The sequence below is a fragment of the Suncus etruscus genome, chromosome 17, assembly GCF_024139225.1.
Source record: "Suncus etruscus isolate mSunEtr1 chromosome 17, mSunEtr1.pri.cur, whole genome shotgun sequence".
Classification (NCBI taxonomy): domain Eukaryota; kingdom Metazoa; phylum Chordata; class Mammalia; order Eulipotyphla; family Soricidae; genus Suncus; species Suncus etruscus.
Window position 1 is genome coordinate 44,717,154 of NC_064864.1, and position 14,232 is coordinate 44,731,385.

At 51.1% G+C, this 14,232-nt stretch overlaps 1 protein-coding gene across 1 annotated transcript in view; it reads right to left on the minus strand.

Moving 5' to 3' along the window:
- PDZD7 (PDZ domain containing 7) overlaps nt 1-14,232 on the minus strand; it is a 28,133-nt gene that overhangs the window by 10,862 nt on the left and 3,039 nt on the right. The window contains exons 2-8 of the mRNA XM_049790831.1: nt 6,790-6,930; nt 6,282-6,456; nt 4,393-4,569; nt 4,141-4,288; nt 2,758-2,818; nt 2,074-2,466; nt 1,348-1,545 (exon numbers count right to left, since the gene is read on the minus strand). Coding sequence (XP_049646788.1) covers nt 1,348-1,545; nt 2,074-2,466; nt 2,758-2,818; nt 4,141-4,288; nt 4,393-4,569; nt 6,282-6,456; nt 6,790-6,930 — 1,293 coding nt within the window. The remainder of the gene's footprint in view (nt 1-1,347; nt 1,546-2,073; nt 2,467-2,757; nt 2,819-4,140; nt 4,289-4,392; nt 4,570-6,281; nt 6,457-6,789; nt 6,931-14,232) is intronic.

Sequence of the window (14,232 nt, forward strand, 5' to 3'; positions counted from 1 at the left end):
GCCGGGGGATCGAACCGCGGTCCGTCCTAGGCTAGCGCAGGCAAGGCAGGCACCTTACCTCCAGCGCCATCGCCCGGCTCATGACTTGTTTTTGCTGTGTAACATCCACTCACTTTTCTGGACTCAGCACCTAGATCTCCCAGGAGACACACCCCGCCCCATTCTCTGTGCATGAGACCCAAGGTCCCCTTCTTTACACCAGGACATGGGAATTTGTTGGGCATTGTCCTGACAGGGCTGACAGGAGCCCGAGACTCTAGCTGGAAGAATTTAAGGCAAGGCTCTCACTCCACATTGCCCATTGTGGCCCACGGGCACTGGAGCCAGGCCAGGGGAGTTGAAGCCAAGGGTGAAGAGGGTAGATGTCTGCAGCTCACACCCGGAGGTCACCTTGTTACCAGAGACGAGCCAAGTTACACTTTTCAAAGGTGATTTGAGTTTCTGCCCAGACAAGTGCAGGGGTTTTGCTCATCCACTCCTACAGAGCAGAGAGGCTTTTGGTGAAGGGCCTCAGGAAGCCCCTGTCAGGCACAAAGGCTAGCCAGGCCTTTCTGCCTGACTCCTCACCTAGACATGGCCTTGCTGAAAGGTTGTTCTAGAGCTGGGATGGTCTGTGCTTCTCTGAGCCACGGCGCTGAGCCCAGATGCTCTTGGAAAGTAGTTTCTACAGTGCCATCGTCTCAGGACAGGGAGCACATGCCTGGAGAGACTCAACTCCCTTCTGGGAAGTTGGAACATGAGGCTATAGTTTCTGTGCGGGGGCAGGAAGGAGCTAACTTGCAGACATGAATCCTCTGGTTTAAGGAAATAGGTCTGATGGGTCTGAGAAGTTGTACAATGGGGAGGGCTCTTGCCTTGCACATGGGTGACCCTAGTTTGATCCCTGGCACCACATATGGTCTCTGAAACCCTGCCAGGGGTGATCACGAGCACAGAGCCAGGAGTAAGCCCTGAGCACTACTGAGTGTGACAAGAAAGAAAAGGAAGGGAAGGGGAGGGAAGGGAAGGAAGGAAGAAAGGAAGGAAGGAAGGAAGGAAGGAAGGAAGGAAGGAAGGAAGGAAGGAAGGAAGGAAGGAAGGAAGGGAGGGAGGGAGGGAGGGAGGGAGGGAGGAAGGAAGGAAGGATAAAGGAAAGGAAGAAAGGAAGGAAGGAAGGAAGGAAGGAAGGAAGGAAGGAAGGAAGGAAGGAAGGAAGGAAGGAAGGAAGGAAGGGAAAGCCAAAGATGTACATTGGTAATCTCACTTCACATCTCAGGGAGTTACAGCAGACTCACCACTATAAGAGGGGATGCAAAATTGAACCCAGAATTACTAATCAAATTTCCATGCTCTGACCCTGGCACTTGCCTTTTTCTATGTCCAGGCGAGGGCGCGACCTGGTGGGGCTCCGGCAATCCAGTGTCCAGGCCTCTCTGTGCCCATCCCCTGACAGCCGGCCCTGCCGCCCTCCCTTGAAGAAGAGGTTCATCAGCGTCTTGGAGCGCTGCAAGGCCCCTTTCTCCCCAGAGGACCCCAACTTCTCCTTTTTCCGTTGCTTCTTCTCTTCTGCAGACAGGAGGAAGCATCCGAGAGGGCTGGAGGGGTGGGCAGAGGGAAGGAAGAAGGGGACAGGAGTGCGGAGTGGAGCAGAGAGAAGAGGGCAGACGAACTCCACATCCTTGTGAGAGGGCAGGGATGGGTGTGGATGGGCGCCACTCCCAACTCTATAGCTCCCCACCAGGGCTGTGATGACTTGCCATCGAGAAATATGGTGCATCTATGTCTGTGCACAGTTGTCCATATCCACATGTGTAGCCATGTCTGGGTAAGGCCCCATATATGTACATATATGCATGTGTGCTCTCCCCTGTGTGTGCAGTATTGAGGCTGGGTTGGAGTCTAAGCTAACAGGACCTGGGATTGGGACTGAAGATGGCTTTGGAGCCTGAGGCCCCCAATCCAGAGCTGATTCTGAATATTTGGGGCTAGGGATCCGTTAAGGCCCAAAACAAAGAGGTTTGCAGCCGGGACAAGCTGTGAGGCAAGAGAGGGATGAGGTGTGGAAAGAACAGCAACCGCTTTCACCCCACGTACCCCACAAGGTCAGGTGGCTCTGCGAGCGGGTGATGGGGGGCCGGGGACGACTGAGCGCCAGCAGCAGGGCAGTCTTGGGGGACTCAGAGAGGGCAGAATCAAGGCGGCGGGTGGATGCGGGTCCCTCGGAACGGATGGCTGTGTCCCTGAGGATGACCGTGGGGCGCATGCTGCACCAGGTTTCCACGTGGCCCCCCAGATCAGGCTCCGTCTGCATGGCGGTGTCTGCTCGGCCCCAGCCTGGCTCCTCGGGCCCCAGACACACGTCCATGCGATCAGAAGCCAGGGAGCCTGAGCCCTCGGCCGAGCTGTAGGGGATGCTGGAGGCAAATGAGGAAACGCTGGAGCTGCTCTCGGATGCGGGGGACAGCTGCTGAAGTGCCCCGTTGCTCACTGCGAACATAGGGATTTCAGCACCTCAGGAGACCTGTGGGCAGTGTTAGGTCCTGCTGGCTTATTTCACCAACCCAAGGGGTGTGGGGTGGACAGCTCCAGGCAGCAGCCCAGGGTGGGAGGCAAGGCTCGTCCAGGAATCCAGAACCACCCAGTCCCAGATCTGGACTCAGATCCCCAGGGTCTGGAGCAGAACCTCAACTTCTCCAGGGATTGGATCTCAGACCCACTTAGTAGGGACCCCATCAGGGGCTCAGCCTTTCCCCTCAACCTCCAGGGTTGAGCACTTACATCGGTCCAACCAACAGTACTCAGAGACCATCTCCTTGTAAGCAGGGTACCGGCCAGTCTCCTGGAAGGGCAAGGTGGACAGAGCACTGCTCTGGGAGTAACTCCTGAGCATCCCTGGGTAAGGCCCCAAAATAGGAAACAGTGGGACACTGGCTGTTTCTATCCATGCCACAAGCCTTTATAAAGCCCAAGGGTTTTGTGTTCGCTGTTCTGTCTCCTGTGATCTCTCCCTCCTTCCACCTCTTCTAACTAGCTCCTTCCCCTTCCAGAGAATAGTTCTGCCCTGATGCCCCCATCCAGTGCTCTCTCTCTCTTCTCTCTCTTTCTCTATTTTTTGTTTGTTTTTGGGTCACACCTGGCAATGCTCAGGGGTTATTCCTGGCTCTGTGCTCAGAAATCACTCCTGACAGGCACAGGGGACCATATGGGAAGCTGGGATTTGAATCACTGTTTCTCCTGGGTCAGCTGCCTGCAAAGCAAATGCCTTACTACTGTGCTACCTCTTTGGCCCCTCTCTTTCTCTTTTTTTTGTTTTTATTTTTGATTCTGTTTTTGGGCCACACCTGGTGATGCTCAGGGTTATTCCTGGCTATGCGTTCAGAAATCACTCCTGGCTTGGGGAACCTTATGGTATGCCGGGGGGTCGAATCGAGGTCATTCCTAGGTTAGTGCATGCAAGGCAAATGCCCTACTGCCTGCACCACTGCGCTGGCCCTCCAGTGCTCTCTTGAGTCAGATCCTTGGAGCTACGTCCAGCCTGCAAGTAGTTAGTTTACATGTCTGTCTGCCCCAGGAGCAGAGATCATGTCTGTCTAGTGAGGTAGCCTGGTTTGAGCATATGGAGCTTCCTGAAATGAGTGAATAAGAGGCTGTATGGGAGAGAGGCAGACAGGGATCAACAGAGAGGAAGGAAGGGAGAAAAGGGAAAAGAAAGGGGGACAGAGGTAGGGGCCCAGGTGGTGGGGTGCTGAATGCTGAAATGGACTGGCAGGGCCAGAACTGAATGTTGGGGGAGAAGGAGTCTGCCCAGCAGGCAGCAGAGAAGAACCCAATTCCTGGCAAGTGCAAGCCCCACTTGAATAATGGATCCAGCCACCTCCCCTGAAATCCAATCTTTGGCTCCAGCCCTCTTTGCCTTGTGTCCTGAGAATGCCCACCCCCAAAACCACTACTCCCGCCCTTTCCTCCAGGACACTTCTTTGGAGCTCAAGTACCCAGCCCTCAGGTAAAGGGGCTCTGCCTGAGGCCACTGGGGTGCAGGCCTGAGAGACAGCTCCGGTGAGGCTGGTAGCTGCCACGTGCCCTGCCTGGGGGAGAAGAAGCCGGAATTCCCCCCCACCCAGTGCTCTATGGCTGGGGCGCCCCCTCCCCTGCTCTGCCCACCTTGATAGTCATCATGATGTGGGTCTGGCCTTTGAGCACCTCCACGGCCTGGCTGTGGCTGAGGTCGTCGAACCTGACACCGTTGGCCGCCAGCACTTGGTCCCCCACTTTGATGCCATGCTCCTCAGCCAGCCCGCCATGGTCCACCCTGGAGGAGACACGCAGTCTGGGAAGGGCCCTGCAGCCCCCACAGCCCCTTGCAGCCTCCTGGGACCGCCGCTCCCCCGCCCCACCAGGTCCTCACGGACTCACTTGGACACGTAGATGCCAAGGCCGAACTCCTTGCCCCCACGGATGTTGAACCCCAGGCAGAAGTCGTCAGAGGTGGTGTAGAGGTGCACGATGCGCCGCGCCCCGTCCTCTGAGCTGCTTTCCGAGCGAGTGGAGCTGCATTTCTCCACCACCAGCCTCCGGTTCACCACGTCCACCCTGAAAGAGAGCCAGGACCTCTGCCCTGCCTATCCCCAATGCGGGCAGCCCTGACACAGGTGGACTCTGAGGCCCTGAGGCTTCTGAAGGTGTCAAAGATTTCTTCAAATATAGCACATGGCGCTGGGCTCTCGTCCTTGTTTTTTTTTTTTTGTTTTTTTTTGGGGGGGGGACGGAGGGGGTCACACCCAACAGTGCTCAAGGGGTTCTCCTGGCTTTGGTCTCTCCTGGCAGGCTCGGGGGACCATATGGGATGTAGGGAATCGAAGTAGGGTCTGTCACAGGTCAGCTTCATGCAAGGCAAATGCCTTGCTGCTGTGCTATCCCTCCAGCCCCCCTTCCTTACTTTTGTTTGTTTTTGCTTGCTTTGTTTTTTACTTTTGTGTGTGGGAGGGAGCATCTGGCAGTGTTCAGGGCTTACTCTTGGCTGTGTTCAGAGATCACTCTTGGGGTGCTCCAGGTACTATATGTGGGGACCAGGATCAGGCCTGGGTTGGTTGTGTACAAGGTAAGTGCCAATCGTGCTAGTCCCTGGTCCTCCCTTGTGGTTTTGTTTGTTTGTCTTGAGGTCACACCCAGAAATGCTCAGGGGTTACTCCTGGCTCTGCACTCAGAAATTACTCTTTTTTGTTTGTTTTGTTTTTGTCTTTCTTTCTTTCTTTCTTTCTTTCTTTCTTTCTTTCTTTCTTTCTTTCTTTCTTTCTTTCTTTCTTTTTCTTTCTTTCTTTCTTCTTCTTTCTTTCTTTCCTTTTCTCTTCCTTTCCTTCCTTTCTCTTTTCCTTTTCTTTCTTTCTTTCTTTCTTTCTTTCTTTCTTTCCTTCCTTCCTTCCTTCCTTCCTTCCTTCCTTCCTTCCTTTCTTCCTTCCTTCCTCCTTCCTTCTTTCTTTCTTCCTTTCTTCTTTCTTTCTTATTTCTTTTTCTTTTCTTTCTTTCTTTCTCTTCTTTTTCTTTCTTCTTTTGTGGTTTTTGGGTTATTCCTGGCTCCATGCTCAGAAATTGCTCCTAGCAGGCACGGGGACCATATGGGATGCCCGGGATTTGAACCGATGACCTTCTGCATGAAAGGCAAATGCCTTACCTCCATGCTATCTCTCCAGCCCCTTGTTTTGTTTTTTGGTCACACCCAGCAGTTACTTCTGGCTATGCACTCAGAAATCGCCCCTGGCTTGGGGGACCATATGGGATACGGGGGGGATGGAACCGCCATTCGTCCTAGGCTGGCATGTGCAAGGCAGACACCTTACAGCTCGTGCCATGGCTCCAGCCCCCAGAAATTACTCTTGGTGGGCTCAGGTACCATATGAATGCTGGAAATCAAACCAGGGTAGGCCCTGTGCCAGGCGCCCTATCCTCTGTGCTATTGCTCTGACCCCCTTTGTTTTTGTGGGTGTCTCCCTCATAGTGCTGAAGGTCACCAGGGCTATACTCAGTGGTGCTAGGGCCCCTGGGGCCTAGAACTGAACCCTGCCCTCTGGGTTATCACTCAGTTCCCCCTCGTCTCCTTTTAGTAAGCAGATACTATGTGCCAGGTCCCATTCTGACTCTTTCCAGGACCTGAGGAAAAGGTGCTGTCTTTGTTCCTGAATTCATAGAAGCCACCTTTTAGGGGTTGGGGTTAGAGAGGGCAGAAGAACTGCTGTGGAGAGGCCAGGAGCAACACAACATTTTCTCCTTTCTGTCAGACCTGGGGAGGGGCGCAGCTGGATTCTCACCATGTGGTCTTCTCCTTGGAGAACTTGATGGCTGGCACACGGCCCATGCGACGAACCATCATGTGTAGGCGGCCGCTTCCTGTCAACACCTTCACAGCGCTACCCATGGTGGTGCTCTCCAGGCTCAACCCATTCACTTCTGTGATCTTGTCCCCCACGCACAAGCCAGCCCGCTCTGCAGGGGAAGGGGCAGCTGGCGTGGGCCACTTGGGAGGGAGAAGTCTCCTCACCTACAAGTGAACCTCCCCCATCAGACTCAGATGTGCCCCCCTTCAGACTGAGATGAACCTCCCCCATTAGACTAGACTCTTTAGGGTACAAGTGAGCTTCCTCTAAGAGATTGGGGACCCCCCCTATATAAGTTCAGAATATCCCATGTTAGCTCACTCTGCCCTAAGATCACCTAAGGGTCTTTCCCTCTATCCCTGACCAAAGTACCCCACGTTGCACCGAGGAAAGAAGTAAGGGTCACATCCTGAGCCCGAATCCCACCCTGGGACCCACGCACCTGCACTGCTCCCCTCCTCCACCTTGCTGACAAAGATGCCCAGGCCATGCTCGGAGCCTCCTCGAACACTGAAGCCCAGCCTTCCACCTGGGCTCTTCTCCACCCGCACAGCGTGGATGACATCGCTCTCATCGCTGTTGGCTGTAGGGTGCACAGAAGTAGGGCTTCAGGTCCCATCTGGCCCTGGGGAGGCTTGGGATCCTTGACTGGGGGGCTTTCAAAGGCTGCTTGCTGGGCACAAATGCTGCAGGCTAAATGGGAGAGCAGCCAGTTTCTGAGTTTGTGTGGGGTTTTGGGGCCAGGGCTGGCATGAAGCTGGCCAGAGATTACTCAGCCAGAAGACAGTGCTCTCCTTCCTTAGCACACAGGGGTCTTTGCCTATGTCTCATATGCACATGAGACTTCTCATGATCAGACTCCTGTAACCCGCCACTCTGGTGCTGTCAGGGGGACAGAGGAGAGGGTCTGTGGGCCCCGCTGAGTGAGTCTGGGTTCTTTAGCTTCCGGCACAGGAGAATGGCCCTCTGGCTTCAAATAGCTGCGAAGCTATTCTGGGAATAGCATCAGATGGTTTTGCTTATGTCACCCAAAACACAGAACAAAGCTCGCAGTGGAGTGAGATAGAAGCAGATTTCAGAAGGAAAAATTATGTTAAACCCGACAATAGATGTAGGGATGTGACTCAATGGTAATAACTAATGTTGCATGTGTGGGGCCCTGATAACATGCAAAAAAACAAACAAGAGCTAGGACTGGAGAGAGAGAAACTGTATGGACTGAGCCGATAAATAAATAACCAGTTCTGGAGGTCCCTTAGCTCTCCGGCACTACCTGGCCCCCACAGCACTGTTGGGAATGGCTCAAGCACCAAGATTCCCTTCAAGCAACACAGAGTGTGTTCCCCAAAACCAGACCAAAACAAAATCTTCAGCTGTCAGACAGTGGAATGAGTTTCCAGGACAGATAGGGAGCTGCTCATCATTGGAGGCAAGTGAACTGAGACCTGATAAGCTCCTGCTGGGAATGTACTGGCAGGATCACTGGGATTTGGAGCGGAGGGCCTTAGGAGCACACAGGCGAGAAACAGCAAGACAGGTGACAGCAGGTCACAGCAAAGGCTGAAGCCAGGCATGTCTTTCCCAGGTCTGGGGAAGCCTGAGGAGGAGTGCCCTAGGACTGAAGGAGCAGGGAAGGATTTGGGGAATACTGAGATGGGAGAACTGGAAGTGGAGAGGGGGAGAAGGTGAGTACTGATGAGAGGTAGGAGTGGGGAGAGGTCTTCTGGGAAAGTGTAAGGACTGGAGTGGCCCTGGGATCCAGAGAGAAAGGGAGCTTATCCTGACTAGGTCACTCTCTGGACCAAAAGAGAGGACAGCAGTAAGGGTATCTAGCATGTGCCTGGTCTGGGTTCAAGTCCCAGAACCACCTGGTCCCCCAAGATTGGCCAGGGGAAGTCCTGGAAGCCCCAGTACTGTTGAGTGACTCTAGAGTACCCTCTATACCATAGGTCTTGAACAGTCTAACACCTGTATGTCAAACCCTGTATATCTGAGAATTTCTGGTGGGGTCCCTAATCCTCCTGAGTACCATTTGGGAGGCTTCTTCAAAATAAATAAGTCGGGGCCGAAGAGATAGCACAATGGTAGGGCATTTGCCTTGCATGTAGCCGATCCAGGATGGACAGTGGTTTGAATCCTGGCATCCCATATGGTTCCCTGTGCCTGCCAGGAGCGATTTCTGAGCACAGAGCTAGGAGTAACCCCTGAGCGTTGCCAGATGTGACCCCAAAACCAATAAATAAATAAATAAATAAATAAATAAATAAATAAAAACAGGGGCTAGAAATATAGTACAGTGGGTATGGCCCTTGTATACAGTCAACTCAGATTCGATCCTTGGCATCTCATATAATCCTGAGCACTGCCAGGAGACAGAGTTAGGAGTAAGCCCTGAGCACTACCAGATGTGCCCCAAAAACAATACCAAAAACATTTCCATTTGAATGTGCCCATGCAAACAAGGAATAATGTCATCTGGCGTTATCAGTGCATAAGGGGGCCACAAGAACAAGTCCAACAATCCCCGTGACCTGGTTCAAACATAAGCATTAAACTGAGGGACTCTTTCACCAACATTCCTTATTGAACAGTTCACAGAGAGGAAAAAAGATAAAACGTGGGGAAAATAAACAATTTAACTTAAGACAGTGGACACAATTGTCACCGTTTAAGAAAATTTGTGTGTTCCCATCTCTATAAGAATGTGTTTGTACATAATTTCCCATTTTAATGTGCCTATGCAAAGGAAGAACAGTATCACATGGCAAGATTGGTGCCTATGGGGATGCCAGAACAAGTCCAACATCCAATTGACTTGGTTCTTTTTTGTTTGTTTGTTTGTTTTTGGGTCACACCCGGCAGTGCTCAGGGGTTACTCCTGGCTGTCCGCTCAGAAATAGCTCCTGGCAGGCTCAGAAATAGCTCCTGGCAGGCACAGAACACCATATGGGACACTGGGATTCGAACCAACCACCTTAGGTCCTGGATTGGCTGCTTGCAAGGCAAACACCGCTGTGCTATCCCTCTGGGCCCCTTGACTTGGTTCTTATATAAACATTATATGGAGGGACACTTCTACAAACTTCCTTATTTAACAAATAACAAAGGGAAGGAAAGATGGAGAGGGACTCTTTCACCAAAATACCTTATTGAAAAGTTCACAAAGAGGAGAAAAGATAAAAAGTGGGAAAAATAAACAAACTAGCTTAAGACAGTGGACTCAATTGTCACCGTTTATAGGAACTAATCAGAAGCCTAGTATGGTAGCAACCACAGTTACACAATAAAAGAAGGAAGAGGCCAAGAGGCCATTAAAAGTAAGCAAGTATGGGCCGGAGAGATAGCATGGAGGTAAGGCATTTGCCTTTCATGCAGGAGGTCATCGGTTCGAATCCCTGCGTCCCATATGGTCCCCCGTGCCTGTCAGGAGCAATTTCTGAGCCAGGAATAACCCCTGAGCACTGCCGGGTGTGACCCAAAAACCACACACACACACAAGAAAAAAGTAAACAAGTAGGTAAAAAGTACTGTTCTCTTCCCAGCCTGAGAGTTCATCCTCTCATTTTTATTTTGAAAATATATATGGTACCCCCACCCGAAATGGTCTCTTTCCTAACTAAAAGTCCATCCTCCCTTTTTTTTTTTTTTTGTTTTGTTTTTTGGGCCACACCCGGTAACGCTCAGGGGTTACTTCTGGCTATGCGCTCAGAAGTTGCTCCTGGCTTGGGGGACCATATGGGACACCGGGGGATCGAACTGTGGTCCGGCCAAGGCTAGCGCAGGCAAGGCAGGCACCTTACCTCTTGCGCCACCACCCGGCCCCCCATCCTCCCATTTTATTTTAAATATATATGGTATAAGGAATAGGGAAATAAGATTTCCTCTAATGTCTGATGCCTGAGAGGATCTCTCTCTCTCTCTCTCTCTCTCTCTCTCTCTCTCTCTCACTCCCTTCTCGCTCTCTCTCCCCATCTCTCTCTCTCTCTTACACACACACACACACACACACACACACACACACACACACACACTGTCATAGTATCAGGGAAATCAGGATTCAGTGCATGCCCTGGAAAGCTCAGGAAGAAATCCTCAAGGACAGCCAGGATAAAGTGGGACTGAGACAAGGGAAATCCTGGGGCTTCTGGCTGCTCCAGTGAGCCCAGGTGCTATATTCTCACTGGTCAAGAGATTTTGTTCTATTGCCCCTACATGGGGCATAGACAGTTGGGTTTTTATTATTTTTAATGCTAGAGATTCCAAACCCAGGGCCTTGCATATTTGAGCCATGTGCTCTACCCTGAATCATATTCCTGGCCCCAAATATGGGGTTTTGAGCCCAAGAGATGGAAACTTTGACTCCTTAGTTCCAGTGTTCTGGCCTGGCCACCCAGCTCTCCCACAGGCTGCAGCTTTAATCAAATATTTCCCTTGTCAATCCTCAGGCTTTATGTTTGTCTGGTCTTTTCATTGGGGGCCACATTTGACTGAGCTCAGGGATCACTCCTGGTGATAGTCATGGCACGTAGGTAGTGCCAGAGATTGAACAGGGATTGGCTGCATGCAAAGACAGTAGTACCTTACCCCCTGTAATAATTTCATCAGCCTCTGTTTGTTGTGGGGTTTTTGTTTTGTTTTGTTTTGGGTCACACCCGGCAGCGCTCAGGGGTTACTCTAGGATCTACACTCAGAAATCACTCCTGGCAGGCATGGAAGACCATATGGAATGTCAGGATTTGAACCAATGTCCTTCTGCATGCAAGGCAAACATCCTACCTCCATGCTATCTCTCTGGCCCCTATTCGTTGTGGTTTTGACTTTGGTTTCTGAGCCACAGCTGGCAGTGCTCAGGAATTGCTTGGGGGACCATGCCAACCTGCAGATTGAGCCCAGTCCTTCCACATGTCAGGCACATGCTCCAGCTAGCTCTATGCCCCCGTTTTGGGGGGGGTACACCCAGTCATGTTCAAGAGTTACTCCTGGCTCTGTGCTCAGGAATTACTCCTGGTGGTGTTCAGGGGACCATATGGGATGCCGGGGACCAAATCAGATCAGCAAGTGCAAGGCAAACTCTCTACTTGCTGTACTCCAGAGTCTCTGGCTCCTTGATTGAATACTTCAACCCCTTTTTCTACTTCTCTAGAAGGAACTATACACCCCCCAAAAAAACTCAAGAAGACTTCCTGGGTTCCTTTGTGCCTATCTCTTTCCCTTCACCTCACCTCTGCTTTCCCTTCCTGATCTTTTGAGGCTCACAATTCTGTAATCCTTGGCCTGGACCTTCAACTGCTGGGCTACTCTCTCAGAGAGCCTTCCTGAAACACCCGCCTAGAGAGGGCCCCTCCTGCAGACTCTCAGCAGGTCCCATGGAACTTTTTCAGTATGGAGATCATGGGCTTCCTATAGACTCACCAAGTTCTCTACTTCTAAATAGCATTTGCACTTGCACTCTTGCAAACCAGGAGTTTCCTCAATCAAGATAATTAAAAAACAAAAAGAATTACCAGTTCTTTTTGGGGACAGAACCCAACAGCCTAACCAAGCAAAACTGGTGTTTTCTTCAAACCTGAGAACCCTCCTCTCCTCTCATCTCAGAGCCTCACCCAGCTCTCTCTCTCTCTCTTTTTTTTTTTTTTTTTTGTCTGCTCAGAAATAGCTCCTGGAGGGGCCGGGCGGTGGCGCTGGAGGTAAGGTGCCTGCCTTACCTGCGCTAGCCTAGGAGACGGACCGCGGTTCGATCCCCCGGCGTCCCATATGGTCCCCCAAGCCAGGAGCGACTTCTGAGCGCATAGCCAGGAGTAACCCCTGAGCGTTACCGGGTGTGGCCCAAAAACCAAAAAAAAAAAAAAAAAAAAAAAAAAAGAAATAGCTCCTGGCAGGCACGGGGGACCATATGGGACACCGGGATTCAAACCAACCACCTTTGGTCCTGGATCGGTTGCAAGGCAAACACCCCTGTGCTATCTCTCCGGGCCCTTATTTGACTTATTGTGATTCACTCTCTGTTTTGTTTTCTTTCTTTGTTTTTTTTTTTGGGGGGGGAGGGGCATACCCAGTGACGCTCAGGGGTTACTCCTGGCTATGCACTCAGATATCGCTTCTGGCTTGGAGGACCATATGGAACCTCGGGGATTGAACTGTTCTCCATTCTAGGTCAGCCGCGTTCAAGGTTAATGCCCTACCATTGCACCACCACTCAAACCCTCACTCTCTGTTTTCTATCACTTCTCTCTAGCTCAGTCACAGGAGGCATCTTCTTTTAGGGGGATGGGGGAGGAGGTTTTTGAGTCAGGCTCACCTATACTCAGTTAATACTACTGGCTCTGTGCTTGTGGGTCATTCATGGAGGTGCTTAGAAGAGTATATAATTCCAGGGATCAAACTGGGACCAACCTCATGCAAGACAAGTCCTTTATCCATTGTATGACATCTCTAGCCACTAAACCTCCTCTTTCCCTTTCTGGGCCACAGCTTGCAGTGTTTAGGGTTGAGGCTCAGAGATCAGAGATCTCCCAGGGATTCTGGAGAAACCATAAGGCATTCAGGATCAAACCCAGACCTCCAGCTTGCAAAATCTGTGCTCAGTCCTTCATGGTTCCTTCTTTAAAAAAAAAAAAAAAAGTGGCCACACTCATGGGTATTCAGGTTCAGGTTTAGTGGTACAGGAATTAAATTCAGGGCCTCATGCATACTAGGCACATGTTCTGCCACTTCAATTATTTCCCCAGCCCCTGACCTTCCTTCTCTTTCAAAATTATGTATCACCACTATGTTTCACAGTGCTTGGTATTTGCTAAGTAGTTTTTGGGGGCAGGGCATTGGGGCACACTCAGGGTTTATGTGCTCAGGGATCACGCTAAGTAGTTTTTGAAAAAAAAGAGGGGGTAGGTGGGTAGATGAATGAATGAGTAATGAATGAGACAAATAGCGAGGGTGGGTTTAGATTGAAGCTATTGGAGCTTCTCTGGTTCAGCTGAGTTTGGGGGGGCGGCTGTGGGATTGCACGCAGTGATGCATGTGCCCCTGTACTTCCCACTCATTCTCTCCTGGGGCACTTAAGGCCTTGCATAGGTCTAGGTAAGAACTTGCCGGAGGACTCCAGGCTGAAGTGAAGTAGGAGATGTTGAGGCTCAGAGATGGTCAGCCTAGATAGGCCAGGGGCCAGCTGGTCAGGGCCATAGCCCAGACCTCAGCTGCTAGTAGGAGCTGTTCTCTCTGCAAGCTGCACCTGTAATCTCAGAATTTCTACAAGAGGATCTTTTGTTTGCTTGCTTATAAACCACTCGCAGCAGTGCTGAGGGTTCTGACATTCAAAACTTGTGCTTCAGGAGCCAGAGTGATAGTACAGTAGGTAAGGCACTTGGCTGACCTGGGTCCAATCACTTGCATCCATATGATCCCCTGAGCCTGCCAAGAAGGATTCCTGAGCACCAGCCAACCAACTAAAAACAAACAAACAAGCCAAAAGAATCCCCAAAGCTTTTGCTCCAGTTTCTTGAGCCATCTCCTTACCATGGAGGTGGTTCTCTGTCAGCACATAGCACTGAGGCCAGAGCAATAGTGCAGCAGGTAGGGCATTTGTTTTGTACATGGCAGACCTGCGTTTGATCCCTGGCATCCCATAAGGTCCCCTCCCCTGAGCATTGCCAGGTATGATTCCTGAATGTGGAGGCAGAAATAACTCCTAAGAATTGTTGGATGTGTCCCCAAAACCAAAACAACAACAACAACAACAGCAACAACACACACAAAAAAATCTATAGTCCTGAATCCTTATTCAGCCAGAATGAGGCTAGGATAGTTATTAATAAAGTGGGGCTGATAAAGGTGGCACTGCTGGGCTTCAACTTCCCTTCCAGGCCTCAAGTTCCTCTGGGGACTTCTA